This window comes from Bicyclus anynana, chromosome 23 (assembly GCF_947172395.1).
Source record: "Bicyclus anynana chromosome 23, ilBicAnyn1.1, whole genome shotgun sequence".
NCBI classification, from domain to species: domain Eukaryota; kingdom Metazoa; phylum Arthropoda; class Insecta; order Lepidoptera; family Nymphalidae; genus Bicyclus; species Bicyclus anynana.
In genome coordinates this window covers 12,290,364-12,311,275 of record NC_069105.1, presented here as the reverse complement: position 1 = coordinate 12,311,275, position 20,912 = coordinate 12,290,364, and the positions used below count along the sequence as shown (strand labels likewise).

The following is a 20,912-nucleotide window of genomic DNA, read 5'->3' as shown; positions in this document are numbered from 1 at the left end:
CTGTGATGTATGACGATGATGTATGTGATAAAAAAAATACAGAAATAGAAAATATTAATGATAAATTGTGTCAGGATTTCTACTCTATTGTCTTATGTCTATGGGTAGGTAATTTACCGAGTAAAGTAGGATTACTTATTAATACCTACCAAAGGTATATCCATTGTTGCCTTTGTCCGTTGTCCGTTGGCCATTGGCCATTGCCAAATGCCAAATGCCAATGCCATTTATTTTTGTGACAGGTTGTGACATATGACAGTGTGAAGTGATAGTGGTAAAATAAAATACAATTAAAAAACAGAAAAAGTAAATTACTTATACATACTTTGCGTTTGGAATATTATGTTTTATTTATTAGTCGTTATTAATAAAATGTTGAAATGAAACTTGAAATTTTAAATAAATGGAAAGGAAATAGGTAGCTGTTGAATAAAATATCACAGAATAATCTAGCAGTAAATCTTATCTAAATTCTAAGAATTATACATAACAAGAAGGGACCACAGCTTTTTACAACGATATTTATTTTCCTTCTCAACTATGAATATTGAAAGTGCTGCAGTAAATATTTTGAAACGAGGAGTGGAGTTAGATACAAAAAAGCGGTACACAGAAGCACTCGTTTGTTATCAAGAAGGCTTGCAAGTATTAGTCGATAAAATGCGAGGTATGGAATTATTATAGTTATATTTATAAAAATAGGTACTTAAATTAAAAACTGTACTTATAGTCCTATTTAAAATCTTTAGACAAACTGACAAGTATCCCATTGGTCTCTAGTTCAAATATGGATATTGAGGTCCATGGTTCGAATCCCAGATCCCAGAAAATATGTTGTTGTACAACTCGGCTAATTAAGATTTTTATTACACCAAAATAATCACCACCAAAAAAAAACATCTAAACGGACAGTGTTATTTGGTATTTCAAAGTTTTTCATTGATCTCTTTACATGTAACAGTTACAGTAAAGATTTTAGTCCAAAAATTTCAAGCTTAATGTATTTCTTTCTATTATCTCATTTTATCATATGTAAATTTAATAAATTAATTATTTAAAGATGAAAATGATGATGCAAAAAAGAGTTATTTAAGAAAAAAAGTAGAAGAGTACATGAACAGAGCGGAGACCATTAAGAGGCTTGTACTGAAGCAGAAAGAGGAGGGCAAGTTCCATGAGCAAGTGCAGATAGAGAACAACTCCACTGGCCACGGATATAAGACACTATTTGGAAGGTTCCTTGATGAAGAGGTGCAATATGTAGTTGTTGAAGATCCTTATATCAGGAGTTTTCATCAGGTGAGGTATTTATATATATGCAATGCTCAGGATGTGAATTATCTTAGATAAAAATATCTGTATCAGGGTATGCACTAGCAAAAAAAATTAACCAAACTGGGAAAATCTTCATTTAATAAGCATTAAAAAACAACTCTTAGCATATGCAGTACTTTGATGAAGTGCACACCACTGACTGAGACATCATATTTGTATTGTTCACAGTGTCAGAACTTCCTTCGGCTATGTGAAATATTAGTAAAGTCATGTGAAAATCTAAGGATAATAAAATTAAAGACGTCCAAAGATGGCAAATCTGAAGCAAATCAGAATGCATGGTTCATCAATTTAACAGATGATTTAGAGAAGTATGGAATTAAACTGCTAGTTGAATACTCTGAAACATTGCATGACAGGCAAATAATGTAAGTTTAAGTACATTTAACATAACTAAATTGACCAAAATGAAGTTGCTTTTTTATGACTTTTATAGGTATTCAACAAATCAAATCAAAATGTTACCAGAATATACAGAGAATAACCTTGAGCAGTGCCCGAGGCTCGCGACTGGGTGCAGGTTTAAAAGAGATCCCTTGCCGACATATATCAAACACTCATCTTCTTCATCTTCTTTTTCTTCTTTCCTGGACCTTTTCCGCACTTGGCCACTAGGGTTGGCCGTTGTACGTGGGTCCTTTTGGTGCTGGTCCCCGCTTAGTATTCCGCCCAGGTCACCGAATGCCTCATGGAGTGTTGCTGGGGATCCAATGAGTGCTGCACGTTGTTTGGATACACCTCTGCATCTATGCATGACATGAATCGGGGTTTCCTCTTCCTCTACTCTGCACAGAGACTGTCGGTTATACCTAGAACCAAGAGGTGTTTATTTAGTGAACAGTGCCCTGTCATTAGTTCCGTTACTGTTTCAATTTTTTTTAAACACTCGTCTTCACTGCTCAAGTTATTCTGGAGAGAATAATGCAAAATAATCCATGAAGAATTACACAAAAAATGTGGGGACTGATTGAATGACACGAGAATACTAATTTACTGAAGATGACCGTACGGCGAGCGCCTTACATCGCCACCATTCGCAACCCACCAAGTCCCAATCTTCACGAATCAAATTGCGTCACTTTGTCGAATCGAACATCGTAGTGTTCTTAATAATAGACTACCCTTTTCTTACAATATTATCATTATTTGCCCTTTTCTTAAAAAAAAATCTACTGCTGACATAGTAAAAAATATATAAAGGAATAGCTTTTTTTATTTTCAGATTAAGTTCTGGATGGATTATAAAAATCGGCAGAGGTCTGGATTTCTACAAGGCACCAAATAACAAGTTCTGTCTGGGTGTATATGATTTGGACTTAAGACAATGTCATGAGACTACAGTGGATATTGTGCATTCAAAGAATGTGAAACAATCTTGTGGATAACAAAGATATATTTTAGACAGACAGCCTGCAATATTCTAGTTGACACTTTTTTTAAATGGTCTTAAATAGTTCATTATTATTCTACTAGACTAAAATTTTTTTTTTCATATTTTTTTGAGACTAGCATGCCGTGAAGAATCCACAAGCAATTTGCTCAAAGCTGTTGCAGCTGATTGCACAATAGTAATGAATTAAAAAAAAAATTTTTTTTGAGACGTGATTACATGTTAAATATGTTTTTGACAATACGAGCAAAAACGCCTGTCGGCCATGACAGGGTGATGGATGGATGGATGGATGGATGATCATAAGGGTGTATTCATGAAGACAGGGAACCTCCTTTCTACATGAATACAACCTTATGATAAGTAGCAAGAAGGTTTCAATGTTCCAAAACCTCAACCTTCATAAGATGAGGGATGTCATATTGAAGGCTATCAGTCTGTTTTGTGATTTTTATACTTTTATACCTACTGAAGGATCTTATGTATTGTGTGATAAAACAAACAGAACTTATCACCTATAAGCATTCTCTTTTTATTTACAAAACATCTACTGCCTTATTTATTATTTATAACTCATGGACTAGGATTTAAACCTCAAAGTAAAGTGAACTTTAATCTGTAGTTATTAAGGTCTACTTTACTTTGAAGAAAATTTAAGTTAAAATCTTCAACCATGATTATAATTACGGGTGAAGTTTAGAAGTTCTGTAAAAATTAATCCTTTATTGCAAGTATTTTTTTTGTGATTTCTTATTTAATAATCGGAATAATAATATGTTAAATACATTATACATAAGTTATACTATTTATAATTTAAGATTTGTCTGAATTGATGTTGCTATTATGAAGGTTGTGTTATTTTTATTCAAACTAATAAAAAGCACATACATTATAATTGTTAATATTTAAAGGAGTTTTTAACATAATATTTTTGTTGTTGGCATGGTTAATTTATCTCTTTAAGTATCTTTGACACAACACATAGGTTATTAGCCAAAAAATCCAAAAAAATATACCTTTTATTAAGGTATATTTTCCAATGAATTACAAGGGAACCTAATTCGATTGAAAATATATTTTTTATTAAAATTATTGTGTCCTGTCTATTCGCACTATTCTTCTAAGCCTTAAGGCGTATACACACGATGTTTTTTTAAACGAGCCGATGACGCGTGTTGTAAGATTAGGACACTGGAGACGCAGGCCAATCTACATGTTTTGACCAGTGGCGTGCACTTCACGGATGCATAAATGCACTGCCGACCCTAAGGACTCATCTCGATCCTGTTAGAGACGAAATTTTCTATTTTGTACATTTTGTACGTACAGTGCTGTCATAATATTTAAAAATAATTTATGTGTCATATTTCGTGTCACTATGTCTACAATTTTAAGTTAATTAAAACCAAGATTTTCTTTGGTGTTTCTTTATTACAATTTAATTAACTTAAATGTTTATATAATGCAGAAAGAAGAAGAACTTACATGGCATGATGCACCTTCACAGAATCTCAGTCGCTACCTGAAGCCAGACAGATTTGAAGCTGAACCTGGTAATGTAAATGCCGATTTAAAATGGATCCATTGGCGATTTACATTCGAAAATTTCCTACAGAAAGAAATATCGAATTGTGCTGACGAAAACTTTGAAATTCATGCTTTTAATAAATCACCTGTCACCCAAAAATTTTTCCTTTGTAAGAAATTGTGGATCTTATAATGATGCCTAATGATGCAATAGAATTACTAAATAAAATATTCGTAAAACCTAAAAATATAATCTTAGATATAGATATACGCTAACATCTAGACAACCATTAGAAGATGAATCTATTTCCGATTATGCAAGAGCATTAAAACTTCTTACTTACGACTGTGAATTTCAAGATGTAACAGCGAAAGAACACGCAGATCAAACGGTTAGAGGAGTTTTTATAGCTGGAATATCTTCAAAAAAAATTAGAGAGCGTTTATTAGAAAATATATCTCTCACATTGGATGAAGCTCTAAATCAGGCAGTCACACTTGAAATTGCGGAGAAAATGCACTACTCATGGGAAGTACTCAAAATCATACTACTCAACTTAACGCTTTACCTGCCCAAAAACAAAACAACTTACAGAATTTTAATTTTGAGGCTCGAAATAATTTACCGCAACGAAGACGTTGTTTCTTTTGTGGTGGCACTGTTCATCAAAGGATCAAATGTCCTGCCTTCAAGGCAGAATGTCAAAATTGTTTTAAAAAAGGCCATTTTTCAAACGTTTGTAGAAGTGCAAAGCAAGAAATAACAAATAGCATGTCTATAAATCAGAATGAAAGTAATACCCACGGTTCTGCAACTTTAGCTGCTTTTCCTAGTAGTCTAATTAAAGCTACAATCCCTATTACTATTAATAATACTCGAGCTGAAGCATTGATTGAACCTAGCGTCTCTCCTTGGCGAGCTCAAGTTCTTGTAACAGGTGGTGGATCTCATCGCAAACGGTTGGTAGTTGACTATTCACAGACTATAAACAAATTTACATGTTTGGATGCCTATCCTTTGCCAAACATCGAAAATATTGTCTCCAAAGTAGCCAAATATAATTATTTTAGTCAGATTGATTTACGTAGTGCATATCACCAAGTTCCGATACTAGACAATGAAAAAAAATTCACTGCTTCTGAGGCGTGCGGAAACTTATACCAATTCACAAGAATTCCCTTTGGAGTTACTAACGGGGTAGCAGCTTTTCAGCGTGCACTTCAATTTATCATTGATACAGAAAAATTGAGTGGTATTTATGCATATTTTGACGATATAACTGTGTGTGGAAAAGATAAAGCTGAGCATGATGAAAATTTAAAGAAATTTACGACAGCTGTTTATAAATATAATTTGACACTTAATGAAGATAAATGTAAATTTTGTACGAATTCTATAAATTTTCTAGGTTATAATATCAAGAACAATAATATTAAACCAGACTACGAAAGATTAAAACCTCTGGTCGAACTACCACTTCCCACTAATTCTAATGAGTTGAAAAGAGTTATGGGTTTATTTGCACATTATGCAAGATGGGTAAGCAAATTTTCTGAAAAGATACAACCCTTGGTTAATGTATCCTGCTTTCCATTAGATGACACAGCTAAAGAAGCTTTTGAAAATATAAAAACTGATATAAAAATGTCTTCTCTTCATGCTATTGAAGATAAAGAAATATTTAGAAACAGACGCATCTGATCATTCTCTAGCTGGTACTCTATCACAAAAAGGACGGCCAATAGCCTTCTTTACTAGAACACTTTCTGACGCAGAACGTAAACAATCTTCAATTGAAAAGGAGGCTTGTGCAATAGTAGAATGTCTTCGTAAATGGCGACACTATCTGATAGGAAGAAATTTTTTGCTAATTACGGATCAACGTTCTGTAGGATTCATGTTTAATCAGAAGCACTAAGTACTACTAAGTAAAATCAAGAACGAGAAAATTGAACGGTGGAGACTTGAATTGTCATGTTTTAAATATGAAATTATTTATCGTCCCGGAAATGAAAACACCGTTGCTGACGCGTTTTCTAGAGTTTGCGCTAGCTTAAATACTAATTATCTTCGTGAATTACACGACTCACTATGCCACCCTGGTGTGACAAGAATGGCACACTGGATACGAACGAAAAATTTACCATTCTCAATAGATAATAATAGGGAAGTTATTAATTCCTGCCCTATATGCGCTGAATTAAAACCTCGGTTTTTGAAAACAAAAGGGCAGCTTATAAAAGCTATGGCACCATTTGAAAGGTTAAATATCGATTTTAAAGGACCTTTACCCAGTAATACAAGTAATAAATACTTGTTTACCGTTATAGATGAATATAGTAGATTTCCTTTTGCTTATGCTTGCAAAGATGTAACGGCAGCTACTGTAATTAAATGTTTGAAAGATATTTTTCACACTTTCGGTACACATTTATATATACACAGCGACAGAGGATCCGCCTTTATGTCTGCTGAATTTTCCGAATTCCTGAATTCCCTTGGAATAGCATGCAGCAGGACGACACCATATAATCCTCGTGGAAATGGTCAAGTGGAGCGATTAAATGGCACGCTATGGAAGGCTATCCAACTCGCACTCAGGTCTAAAAATTTACCGATAGATCATTGGGAAAACGTTCTGCCGATGGCATTACACTCAATTCGTTCACTTTTGTGTACATCTATAAATACTACCCCACACGAGCGGTTATTTATACACCCCCGGAGGTCCGTTACAGGAGAATCCTTGCCAACATGGCTGATACCTGGACCAATTCTAATGAAAAAGAATGTACGTAACAAAAATGATCCATACGTCGAAGAAGTGGAGTTGCTACAAAGCAATCCCCATTATTCGTTCATTCGACAAAAGGACGGACGAGAGTCTACAGTGTCTAACCGCCAGTTAGCACCTTTTCCTCATCCAGTTTTAGATGAAACTGTTGTTACTAATAATAATAATAACTCCCAGATGACTCAAAACGTAGAGGAACTTAATACAGATTCAACTAATCCTCAGCAAGATTCTTCATCAGGAAATGAAAACTCTGAAGTTGGTTCTACACAAAACTTTATTAGAAGATCGGAAAGGTGCAGACGACGACCAATTTACCTTAGTGATTATAGTTGTGTGACTGTGATGAGTAATGACAAAGAGAAAAAAACAATAAGGGGAGTGAATGTCATAATATTTAAAAATAATTAATGTGTCATATTTCGTGTCACTATGTCTGCAATTTTAAGTTAATTAAAACCAAGATTTTCTTTGGTGTTTCTTTATTACAAGTGCATACCCTAGTTAAAGACTTTGTGCACGCCACTGGTTGTGACATTTGCATAGTAGCGATGCAAACTCATACAATCAGCTCTTTGAAATACGAAGAAATAAAATATTTAAGTTCGTTTAAATTGCGTCGTGTGTAAAGGGCCTTAGATCGTAAGTATCTATGAATTATGATGACACCTTTGTCATTTTATTTGGTCTATGGTATGGTAGGAGTTTCAACCTGTGTGGTTTTGGGAGCTAGCAGGATTCAAGGGTCCAGACCCTCAATTTACTTTATAAAAATAAATTGGAAAACACAGATTAAAGAATAATAGGCAGATTGAGCGCTCAAAACACGGCGCAGATGTCAAGCCGACGCGTAACGCGTTTGTTTTTTATGGGTTTCACCGGCTTCACTGCACTGCTTGTATCTATACAAGCAGCGCATTCTGTATCATTCTCTATTCTGTGTTGAAAAATGAATCTTTTCACGATTGAGTCACTAGATATAAGAAAACAATTGTCGAAGTAGCCTTTTCTTATAAACTGCAGTTTACAGCAGCAAACATGGTATTTGATCTAATTTTATTATTGACTAGCTGACGCCGCGCGGTTTTACCCGCGTGATGCCCGTTCCCGTAGGAATACGGGGATGATATATAGCCTATAGCCTTCCTCGATAAGTGGGCTATCTAACATTGAAAGAATTTTTCAAATCGGACCAGTAGTTCCTTAGATTAGCGCGTTCAATCAAACAAACAAACAAACTCTTCAGCTTTATAATATTAGTATAGATGATTTGAAAAACTTAAGTAAAATAAAACAATATATTTTTATAATGATCGATATACTTTATTTGTAAACATAACAAGGGTCACCCCAAATGTACTGTTATAATATATTTTTACAATATTACAATATGGTATGTAATATTTACTTACGAGGTAAACAAGTTTTTAAGTAGACGATTATTTTATGCTTATAAGTATAAAATACAAGTATGATCATACATTTATAGAATAAATTAATAAATTGATTATCAAATTACAAATTTCATACAATTTATCGCAACTTACATATACCAAAATCGACTTTTTCAAGGGCTTTATTTGAAAAATACCATTTAACTTAACTCGAAAAAATCACTTTCAAGGTCATAACTTGGGTCTAAATTAGATAAATGTCCTACAAAAAAACTTTGACTACATTGGGTTTCCATTATAGTCCTAAGTATAGATTAATTTTGTCAATGTTTTTTCCTAAATAGCTCAAATAGTATGAAAGTTAGGATATTGTTTATATTCTAATTGCTTAAGGAAATGGAATGCTTAAAATGACAAAAAGTTCAATATTATTGACATCTGCTGTTTATTCACTAACTCGGTCGCTTTTGATATTGCTTTTTACCAAACATTTTTTATTTTGTTGAAAAATTTGCAATGTAAAATGTACTGATTGTCCAACAGGCTTGGTTAACATAATGCTGTGAAATACAAATAAGTTAGTGAATAACACAGCTAATAGGAATAAGTATGCTCACCAGCTAAGTTGGTAATTTCACTTTGTGTTAATTGACAAAATATTTTATTGTTGCTAAGATTCCCAAAAATAATATATTTATAATAGATTTAATGTCATTTTATTTAGTTAATTGTCGTTTCTGAAGTCAGTATTTACGTATTTGATTTTATTTAAGTTGATAATGTTGCGTTATTAAATAATAAAATTTAAGACTAGCAAATATATGTATGGCCTCCGGTAAATAACTTAAAAGGTAGTTTTAAACAAGTACATATAATTAAAAGGCAGGGATTTACAAAAAATGGACACATTCAGCAAAATCCCAGAGATGATTCTCTTACTTCCATAAAAATTACGTACACACTGTATGTTTGTTTGTTCAAGGTATAAACTATTGTGGCAATTAAAAGAATTGACTTTGACAGGGTTAATATGAGATGGTGGCTTGTAAAAAAAAATAGTTTCATAATATTTTGAATGACCATCTCTACTATTTTCTATATGTCTATGGTCGCTTACAAAATTGTCATGTTGGCAGCTAATAGTTGCTGCCAACATAGCAACTTTGATAAGACAGGTGAAGGTTCGCTACAATATCACAAAAATTTAAATAATTATGATCGAATACAACAGCCGTTAACTGATCAAAAAACGAAAAATCCTCTAAGAGTTAAATTGATAACTAGTACACATACAAAACTGATGTGTGCACGTAATTTTTAATGTCCTATGATCGGACTAGACGAAGTCAGTTTTAACTGATACCCAAACTTGATGGGTTTACTGAAATCGTATAGTCCAAGCCTTATGTTAATAGTAGAGAATTTATAGCATATACAAAAGCATGAAACATCATTTGTCAAAAAAATATATAAAGAATAACTTACATAGTAAAACTGGGGTTTAATAAACCTTAAAAGCATGCACGATAAACAAAATAATACGTGGATTTTTATATAAGCATCCCACGGGAATTCAAAAATAATTAATAGTCCTAAGTGGAGTTATACAAATTGTCTATGCCTATAGACTATGGTATAATGGACTAATGTCCGGCCGCTCAGTGATTGCGTTCCAGACAGGTCGTGATCGAATGTGCGATGTAACTTCAAACTGGCGTTCAATGTTGTTGAACTGCGATGTTACATGGTTATGCCAACTGTTTGTCTTTGTAGTGAGACAAAAAACGAGGCAATTGTAATTGAATATGTTCCATTCGATCACGACCTATTAAAAACGCAATCTCTGAGCGGCCGGATATTACTGCATTTTTTGTGGTGATTTTTATGATACACATAAAACATGTTTATGTATCTACATATGTAATACTATTCAGTATATTAAGTAGATAACTAGAACCAACTCTCAAAGCCTTGAAAAACTAGCTCGAAAAGTATCCCTAGGCACATTAAAAATATAACTATAAATCTTCAGTCAAATCTAGTTTATAATTTCCTTTTAACTAAGTATACTGTAAAAGGAAACATAGTATAACTAAACTATCTTTGGAATAATTTTAGCTGAAATCTAAATTATGTGAAAAGTCATAAAAAGTAAGAATTACTAGACTTTAGTCTATAAAATCACTCAAAATTCGTCATCTGTAAAAAAAAATTGTCTTGGGCTGTCTATAGTCAATAAGGTCGATAATCTATAATGCTTGAACTCACCACTAGATGGCGCGTGTTGATAATAATTTACCGAAAATTCCCGGATATACCTACTAAATAAATCGCTAAATAGTGCTATAGTAAAGTCCCAATATAAAAACATATTTGTTACTGATTTTTAATCTATCAAACAATGTAATCTCAGACCAATTATTCTATTGGACTTGTATCTCTAATTAACCAACAAAATTGCCTGTCGTTTTTTAGAGGTAAACCTCATATTACATTGAAAATATTTAACACCAATACACAAATATACTACACACAAATATAAATTTAAAATCGTTATACACACACGTGTAATTTTAACACAATGAAATATCGATTCTATAGACGCAGTTTGTATAAATACGTTTGATCTTAATCAAGGCAAGATCGTGAGGCAGGTCTTATAGAAGTTAATTGGTCTGAAAATGTAAAATCTAAGTGGCGCCATCTAGTGTTCGGTAGAACAAACATCATTTATTCACACGTAACTCTCCTGTTTCGCGGAAAAAAGCATCAAAGACTCCATCAAATGGGGTTTTATCATCTGATCGACGTCCGTTTGGTCTGTGAATGCCTCAGGGTGGTGCTTGTGTAGTGTGCGCAGAGCTTTGAGACAGTGTATGAGGATCTGGTCTGGGTTGCCGTCGGGGCTGGGGCGAGTTCGCTGCGTCCTAACCAACCGGGTTAGGTGCGGAACGCCCTCCAGTTGAATGATTTGGTGCGCTACGTCCGGTACTACTACCAATCTGAAAGAATAATATTCGGTTAAGTTTAAATATAACATTAACACCATAATTTTCCTTGTAGAGCTTACTGTGCCGTGGGAGACTAACATTCCGAAGGATCACAGTGAATAAATATTATGACCTGACAAATTTACAAACTAAAAATGGCTATGTAGTTAGCCTGTACCCTGTAGAAGTAGGTGCGAGAGGATTACCAGCGAAATATCTCTATAACTTGATTAAAGACCTTGGCTCTCTAGAAGTGCAGCTAGTTCTATATTAGAACGAGTATTCAAAGCCACTCTAATAAGCTAGGCAGGGAGAACAACACGAGCAGAGAACGGGGAGTGTTGATCGATCGTCGAGGAATTTCTTAACCCTACATTCTGTAGTCACAAGTTCAGGAATCTGTTCGGAGTTTTTCTCTACCACGCGATTGACCCGGCACCCGCGCGGTGAATCCATGGAATGCTAAGATATTCGTATTCGTTTCTCTGAAATACAAATCGAGAATCCAGGGACGAGAAACCGCCTTTTTTTAACATCAAAAATGCTGTTTTCGGCGTGATGGTATAGTGGGTGAAATTTTTGACATGTAGTGCTTAACACCTGTGTTGCAGTATAATTTTATAACTCGCAATCATCACACAGAAGATCAATTTGATGCTAGTTACCTAGAGATAGCCTCAGCAGCGTGGCAATGCAGCCTGTGCTGCGCGCGCTGCTCGGCGCGGCGCGGCGCCAGCGGCGACACGGCGCGCACGAAGCACACGAGCGCCACGCTCGCCACCGACGCGCGCGACAGCAATAGCACGCAGCGCGGTACGCGCGACAGAGACGCCAATAGCGACGCTGTTTGCTCCTGAAACAATAATTTAGTTATAGAATTCAAACTAATATTAGTGCTTTTCATTTGATAAACCAGGGATAGTGACATTTTAAAAGGGAATTTGCATTCACTGACTGTAATTGCAGAAGGCAACGGGAAACCACTGCACTATTTTCCCTAGTCGTCAGTATGGAAAAGACTCAGAGAGTGGACCGGGATCGTAAGCGCCGCACAATTATTTCGCCTCGCGAAGAATTGAGACGAGTTCAAGAAACTGACTGCTAACCTTCGCTAGTCGGAGAGGCACCTTAAGAAGAAGACTGTAATAGATGGATAGCTAACTAGCTAATGTACGGTCCAAACGGTATTGTAAAAACTGTAAAAATGGACTGTGCAGTCCGATTTTACAGTTTATTGATTTTCCGATAGAGTGGCCAGTGGCGTGGGTATGTAACTAGTGTATGCACAATAAGTAAATATCAAAATCCTTGTCCAACTATGTATTCTGTGGTCCAACATAGGTTAGTATTGGGTCCTTAGAGTAGGCAGTGCATTTTTGCATCTATGAAGTGCACGCTATTGAGAATGGCGTTTATCGTAAAAATCTGCGCCAAATTTCGTACACACGTTCTATAAAACTGTACAAAACTACGCAGTAATTTTGTGCAAGTTTTATTTTTCCCGTGTGGACCTGGCATAAGTAACTTCTGAGTGCAAAAACCCGTCCAGCCAAAAATCAAAACCATAAAAATCATTATAAGCATAAAACAAATATACTACAACTTTTAATCACCTGTAGGAACACGGAAATATTCGGACCACGTCTTTTCACAGCGTCCAGCAATCTCTCCACAGTGCGGTGTTGAGTTATAACCGACACGATGTCGGAGCCATTGGTATCTTCTTTCCTTTCCAGCTCTAACTCCCGCACCAGGTTCACGAGGCAAGCTGTGCACAGCAGTAACAGCTGACAGCAGTCAGTTCTGGATAAAAGACCTGTTGGAAGAATTGAGAGATCATTTACAATATCTATTACTATTAATTAATAATTCAACATTTGGATGTATAATAACTAGTACAAAATTAAATTGAACCCTGCCTTCAATTTAATTGTGTGATTTATTTATTTATTTATTTAGATTTATTTATACATCACATCACACTAATATTATAAAGGCGAAAGTTTGTGTGTATGTTTGTTCCTCTTTTACGCTGCGGCTACTGAAGCGATTTGTCTGAAATTTGGAATGGAAATAGATTTCACTCATGATTAACACATAGACTACCTTTAATTCCGGAAAAATCCAAGGTTCCCGCGGGATTTGTGAAAAACTGAATTGCCGCGCGAACGAAGTCGCGGGCGTCCACTAGTAATAAATAATGAATAAATGAACTATGCGATGAAGACAACCATAGATTATTTATTTTCGTTTTAAAGAATTTTAATTATGCGTTGAGTTGATAGTTCTTTCTTCTTTCTTTCCATTCCTATTCAACGACAGATGGCAGTAATGTAATTTCACTAAACATAAAGCTTAAATGATTGAATGATATGCGAGGTAATTGCGCTATCATCCGCTAGATGTCACAAGCAGTATTTTAGAAAATATTTTAAACTTTCGCGATCTCATGGTTTTGAGATTTCTAATTTAACGATCAATTAAATCGAATTTCACATGACCGAGACACAATGAGGAAACAAAAGTAGTTACTTTTTGTAAAAGTTTTACAAGTACAAGTTCTTACACATTTATCTATACTTAAAATAAATCTGTAGAGAGGTCAATTCTGTACATGAAATATATGTATTTCCAAAATAACTATCAGGGGGTGATTAGTGATCGATACTGATGCCAAAAATGCAATCAGTAAAATTTTTGTCTGTCTGTCTGTATGTTCTTTATAGAAACAAAAACTACTCTTTATTATTATTATTCTTCATACTCCTGGACAGGTTATAATATTCATCACGCTACGATCAATAGGAGCAGAGCAGTGACAGGAAATGTTGGGAAAACGGAAGAAGTTACTCCATTTTTTAAGCTTCTGTCGCGTGGTAAGGTAGGGGTTGGTAGGAGTAGGTAAGGGTAGGGTAGGGTAGGGTAGAACGAAGTCCGCTAGTTTAGAATAAGTATAATAAACTCACCAGTAATATGTTCAATGATATTGTTCAAGAATATATGTAACTGTGTGAGGTCGTAATGACCGCGTAGCCACGGCGCCGTGATCTGAGTGAGAACGGTGATCGCCTCTCTCATCTGTGGTTCTGGGTTCGATCGGTCAGAGAGAATGTCTGATAGGATTTCTATGCCACCGCCCTGTAATAAATAAGGAATATATTTTTCTAAATAATTTAGATTATTACATTGTTTCACATGGTTCATTTTAACCGTAATAAAGGGTTAATGTTAAAATGAATCATATGAAATTAATGAGTAAAAGGTTAGCTTGGGCTTGGTTTGGAATTGAAAGTCATATTACTAGAAAAATGTTCATTTCGCAAGTGGAAGGACACAAGAAGAGAGGAAGGCCAAAGAAGAGATGGTTGAAGTGTGTGTAAGTGGATGATGAGTTGACTAGTAATAGACACGAATGGAGAAAATTGACATATTTTGCCGACTCCAAGTGGGATAAGGTAAAGGATGATGATGACATACAATTAAGGATACCTACAAAATTCAATCATTACTCTCGAGGGGTTTCTTGTGAAATTAATATTTTCTGAAATAATAATAAAACTTCACTTATATTATCTAATTTTATGTAGGCCTATCTATTTAATTTTTTTATTATAAGTTTTAATGACAAACCAACTACAATCATCATCATCAACCCATATTCAACTCACTGCTGAGTTCGAGTCTCCTCTCCGAATGAGAGGGGTTAGGCCAACAGTCCACCACGCTGGCCCAATGCGGATTGGCAGACTTCACACACTCAGAGAATTAAGAAAATTCTCAGATAAACAGCTTTCCTCACGATATTTTTCCGTCACCCTTTCAGACACGTGATAATTTCTTAAAATGCACATAACTGAAAATTGAAAGTGCATGTAGCGGACCGGATTCGAACCTACACTCGTAATCGGAGGCAGAGGTCATATTCACTGGGCTATCACGGCTCCAACTACAATAAGCTATAACTTGACAATTTCGTTCGTAACACTCCCCCTGGTCCGCGCCTCACTGATGCACCTTACTTCCCCGCAATCACGATTTCACACCCGCACAGTCCTTCCCCCCGACGCCCGCATATCATAGGAGTGTCATAAGCTACTATATCATACGCACCTCTTCAAACTGTTTGACCGCGTCACCCGTTACGCAGACCGTGGCTAAAGCTCTCAATGAAAGAGCTTTTATAGAACTCTTCTTAGTTTCTATGATAGCTGTTAGCAATGCTCTGGGTACTCCACAGTCTACGAAGGGCAGTTCAGTGATGCTCTTCATGATTTTAGAGCATTTCTCGTGCAAAGAACTCTCGTTGTCTTCTGTCAGCATTGCCAAGTGACCGATCGAAGTGAGCGTGCTTTTTAAGATCAAATCAGATGGTGGTTCTTCTATTATTGATACTAGAGTCTGTAATAAACATCAACATCATCATTCGGCTCACTGCTGAGCACGAGTTGCTTCTCAGAATGAGAGGAGTTAGGCCATAGTCCACAAGGCCCAATGCAGATTGGCAGACTTCACACACGTAGAAAAATACGAAAATTCACAGGTATGCAGGTTTCCTCACGGTGTTTTAGATTTTGATAAATTACACAGAACAAAGACGGCTTTTGTGACGCAGTGGTATGCTCGGTGGGTTTACAAGACCGTCCTGGGTTCGAACCCCGGCTGGGCCTATTGAGGTTTTCTTAATTGGTCCATTTAGCCGTGGCTAGTTACCACATTATTGGCAAAAGACGTAACGCCAAGCGATTTAGCGTTCCGGTACGATGTCGTATAGAAACCGAAAGGGGGTGGATCCTAATAAGTTAGTCTGCTTCCATTTTAGATTGAATCATCACTTACTATCAGTCAAGATTGTAATCAAGGGCTAACTTGTACAGAATAAAAAAAACACTTCTATTTCTACAGTAAATTACATGGCATTTCGTTGTCTTATGATGAGACCACAGTCGCTAATGATAAGAATTAAGGTCGTGATTTAAGCTTGCAATATTTTACTCTTGAATTTTCGAAAGTGCGTAGTTATGTAGCATTATCATCAGACAATTTTAAAAAGCCGGCTTTCTTTCTTATTATAGATTTTTGGAGCTTAAATCGCAGATTTTATTATGACAATGTTTAAATGTTTACATAAGTGATAAAGATCTTTAACGATCGCTATCAGTGGTACTAGCGGCTTCGCTTTGACTTAAGAGCACTTCATTCCTATCCTTACCCTACACTACCCCACCCCTACCTTACCCTACCCCTGAACTCATTTGTTACAAAAAATGTGGTAAATGAAGAACCGCCCGACCGATCGTTCAAACTTCTCATAAGCCATCTACTATCCTAAACATTTGGTTCGGATAGGCGAGCCCGTTCTTGAGTTATAAAATTACAATGAAAAGTTGCATTGATTTTTATATACGAGTATTTAAAGATTATTCAATTTGTTTGTAGGTATTGAATTTTTCATCTCTTCATTTGATAATACTATTTTACTGATATGGTATCAGATATGTTATCAGTAAAAATGATTATTTTGATTTTATTTCTTCTCAGTTTAGGTATCAACTAGACAACTAGTAAAGATTTAATAAACTCGTCATAAAACATATTATTATTTTACGTAGGTAATAGATACTCTTATTCTTTTCAACCAATGATCATTTTATACTATAGATATGTTACATGCCTACAAATTCAGCGCAAAAAGTGATCCGAATTTAGCGACTCCACTGAGCGCACACATGAATTTTATGTTTACTTACTTTATATATTTATGTATATCTCATATATCTCAGTTTTTGAACATCCTAACCACACAACACAACATTAAAGACTAAGTCCACCTAAGTTTTAATGCGCTAGACCTGTCGTATTGATGTAAAATATCGTTGTTATCAACTACAAGATAAACTAAAGAACAATGCCAAACAAGTGGAATTTCGAAGGATTTCGATCTTTCCCGGCAACATCAGAATTAGAAAAACGCACAACAGAGTTGAAGATAGTTTAAATATTAATAAAATATTATAATGCTGTACAATATTTAATCCGAATATCATAAAGTACGATTACTTATACGCTGTAATTTAAAATGTCGTTGCTGTAATTTAAGTTTTAGAATTTATGTAATGTAAAATATGTAATCACAGTTCATGGGACAGATAGGCTTAGAAAGGACTCCCATTTACTATTGAATATTGCATTCTGAATATTCCAAGAACAAGATATTTAATATGGACTTGTTTATGTAAATCTCAAAGATTCTATCGGCGCACAATTTATTCTAACGATGGAATCTCGCGGACGGCGCATTAGTATTCAATCGAAGCGATTTAACTAATCGCTATTAGAAATGTAGTTAGAACATAATTTTATGAGAAATTAGCAAGTTATTCTGCGATTGCATTTAATTTTTGTTAATTGATTAGATAATTATTACTATATTCATGTTTTGTTACTTTCTAGTATTATAAAATCTATGTTTGATTCGTAGTTCAGATCTAGATGATAGATATGATATTTAAGTAGGTAGTTGAGTTAAGATGAATAGCTTTGAATATTTTGTAAGTCTCCTATGATATTAAATACTGTTAAAGAGGAAATTTATACACAACTCAATGTTAGTTGTGGTGAACAGCGAACGTTATTTAAACAAATAATACCTAAATATCGTCTACTGTCGAGTTGTGTGTTCAGGAAGTGTTAAAATTATATATGTATACATAAATATATAATGCATAGATTTAAGAGTCGGTACAAGATTATACATATAATGAAATTAAAGACAAAATTGTGCATGTGCTCACTCAGTATTGTAGCCTATTATTCGGATCACTTTTTGCGGAGATTTTTTAGGGACGTAACCGATCTATAGTATAAAATTATCATTGGTCTCTACAAGATGTAGAAATACTTAAGATGCAGTGAATCGATAAGTTAGCTACGTATTAAAATAGGAACTTATATTTTTTTGGAATAAATACTCGTAGTTTTTAAAAATATGTTAAAAATGAGACTTTAAAGCTGCGAATGTTGTATAATGGACAACTTTAATTACAAATATTCGTAGAAACAATAATTTGAACACAAAACCTTAAGCTTTTTTTTCTTATATTATAAATTTTGCCGGTTCTTGCTCGCTTTCCACCCAAAGTTTTGCTTTCTCAGCTAGACTATTGCCTGACAAACTTTCAAAAAAGTTTGCACCTATAGTCAAAAATATATGTCTACATAAATAATAATACAATTAATGTTCAAAAACTAACCTTCATTTGCTGCACCAATACAGCTTTCGTCGTTTCCAAAAATATTTCAATCAACGTGTCCAAATGTTTCTGTACAAGATTCCACTCTGGTTTACTCTCATTGAGCTCAATTTTGACGTCTTCTCCAATGTCTATGAGCTTTTGGAGGTACATCTGTAGGGAGACTTTGATTTTGTCCCATCTCTCCGGAGTTTCGCCCGGCGGTTTGGTGTTTAGTGTTATGCTGTGAGCTAGGACGAATTCGTTGATGTTTGCTACTAGGAGACAAATTTGTTCTTCGCTTATTTGATTAGAATCCATTTGTCTGAAAAATATAGAAATATGTTATTTTTAAATACTATTACAGATTTTTTTTCTGATTGTGTAAGTGCCGTAGGCTCTAGGAGATTAGTTTGTTTGCATTAGTTTAAAGTTAAAATATTAAGGTCACGTCAAAGTAGAATATTGTTTTGCCCAAGTCACTACAGGATATTTCTCAGCATCAAGTAAGTCAACATCGCAATTTGCATGACGTCATCATGGGAAAATGGTAGTTACCATAAATTACACATCGGCATTCGTTACACATCGATCAGGAAAATAACACCTGCTCTAATAACACAATTACCATACCTACCTACTAATGTCACTATGCTTGTGCAGTGTGCACTATGATCAAAAGTCTCAATAGCTCAGCGGTAAAAGTACCGGACTCATCACTGAGGTGGAGGTTCGATTCCCGCCCACTGGACTAATGTCCTACCCACTCATAAACACAGTATTTGCCGACTAATTGGAGAGGAACAGGAATAGTTTTTAAACCTGATGAAGAACTCTCTGGCACTGTTGGCAGTGTTATCAAATGAGAGGTCCTGTGATTCCCAGATTTTATATTATCCAAATTAGCTGAGGTTTGGTCTCAGACTATACCTGAGTTGACCAGAGTTACCACTCTAACGGTAGAGGGGTATAGGGGTTTCTGAGGCCAGTGTCAACAAACAATATAAACGATATTTCTATATTCAGTGTCGACTATGCTCTGCATGTCCGTCAGCGGGGCCCACCTTACGAAATAATCCTAGATCTAGAAAGAATCTAGATCCTACCGATCAAGACATACCACTAAGCGATTTAGCGTTCCAGGACAATGCCAGTACAATATTCCAAGTATGAAGTAAGCCCGCTTCCATTAAATTGCATCTTCACTTATCATCTATACTCTATACTAATTAAAGCTGAAGAGTTTGTTTGTTTGATTGAACCCGCTAATCTCAGGAACTACTGCTCCGATTTGAAAAATTCTTTCAGTGTTAGATAGCCCATTTATCAAGGAAGGCTATATGTTATCCCCGTTTTCCTACGGGAACAGGAACGCGGGTAAAACCGTGCGGCATCAGCTAATGTAGTATTTAGTGAACCTGTTATATTAAAAAAAAATACAATACCAACCTAATAACATCACTATACTGATGTACTATAATCTGTCCGTGCGTCTGAACCTTCTTTATGTTCCCTGTGATCGTCGCTGAGCTGGCAGAGACCAAGGCTTTCACTTCAGCGCCCAAAGGTTTGCTCTGCAGAGTCGTCATACATTCGTTCTCACAGGACCCGACCAAATCCGATAGCCAATATTGCACACATTCGGGTTTCCTGTCGCATACTCTCTCCAATGTTGTTTGATCTATACTCCTCTCTCTGAACAATATTTCATTGCGATTGTTTAATACTAACCTGGAAAATAAGATTATGTTAAAATAGTAGTTAAAACAAAGTAGATGGAATAGGTTTTTAATTTACTTTGTTTTTACTAACAACAACTAACAATATACTTAAAATAAAAAGTTATATTAGAGATAGGTATCTCTAATGAAGTTTTTATACATACAAGATGACGCCTCGCGTAGTTCCCGTTTACGTGGAAATATGGGGCTTAAAATATAGTATGTGTGACTCGTGGATAATGTAGCTTTACATAGCTAAAATAATTTAAAAAATCGGTACAAGGGTTTCGCCGGGAAAGCAAAAAGCTCAAAGTGGGTTTATTTCTAATCTATCATAATGAGGCAAGATTTGTTTTTGTTTGTTACGGATAGGCTCCGAAACTAGTTGACCGATTAAAAAAATCTTCCAATGAAAAGCAACATTATTAGCGAGTAACATAAGCTATATTCTTATCCCCATATTCCCACGGGAATGGGAACTCTGTGGGTGAAGCCGCAGGGGTTTTACTAGATTATAATATAAGTATGGAT

General features: G+C 35.2%; 2 protein-coding genes across 2 annotated transcripts in view; one reads left to right on the top strand and one right to left on the bottom strand.

Annotated features, from left to right (window-relative positions):
- Nucleotides 1–16: 16 nt before the first annotated feature.
- On the top strand, nt 17–9,150 carry LOC112049142 (MIT domain-containing protein 1). The gene is made up of 4 exons (XM_024086938.2): nt 17–667; nt 1,061–1,299; nt 1,504–1,703; nt 2,558–9,150. The coding sequence occupies exons 1-4, from the start codon at nt 541–543 to the stop codon at nt 2,718–2,720; spliced, it is 729 nt and encodes a 242-aa protein (XP_023942706.1). The 5' UTR covers nt 17–540; the 3' UTR covers nt 2,721–9,150.
- LOC112049150 (uncharacterized) overlaps nt 8,349–20,912 on the bottom strand; it is a 54,885-nt gene continuing 42,321 nt past the window's right edge. The window contains exons 3-9 of the mRNA XM_024086950.2: nt 20,110–20,391; nt 18,682–18,985; nt 15,542–15,829; nt 14,398–14,569; nt 13,045–13,247; nt 12,097–12,284; nt 8,349–11,443 (exon numbers count right to left, since the gene is read on the bottom strand). Coding sequence (XP_023942718.1) covers nt 11,176–11,443; nt 12,097–12,284; nt 13,045–13,247; nt 14,398–14,569; nt 15,542–15,829; nt 18,682–18,985; nt 20,110–20,391 — 1,705 coding nt within the window. The 3' untranslated portion in view covers nt 8,349–11,175. The remainder of the gene's footprint in view (nt 11,444–12,096; nt 12,285–13,044; nt 13,248–14,397; nt 14,570–15,541; nt 15,830–18,681; nt 18,986–20,109; nt 20,392–20,912) is intronic.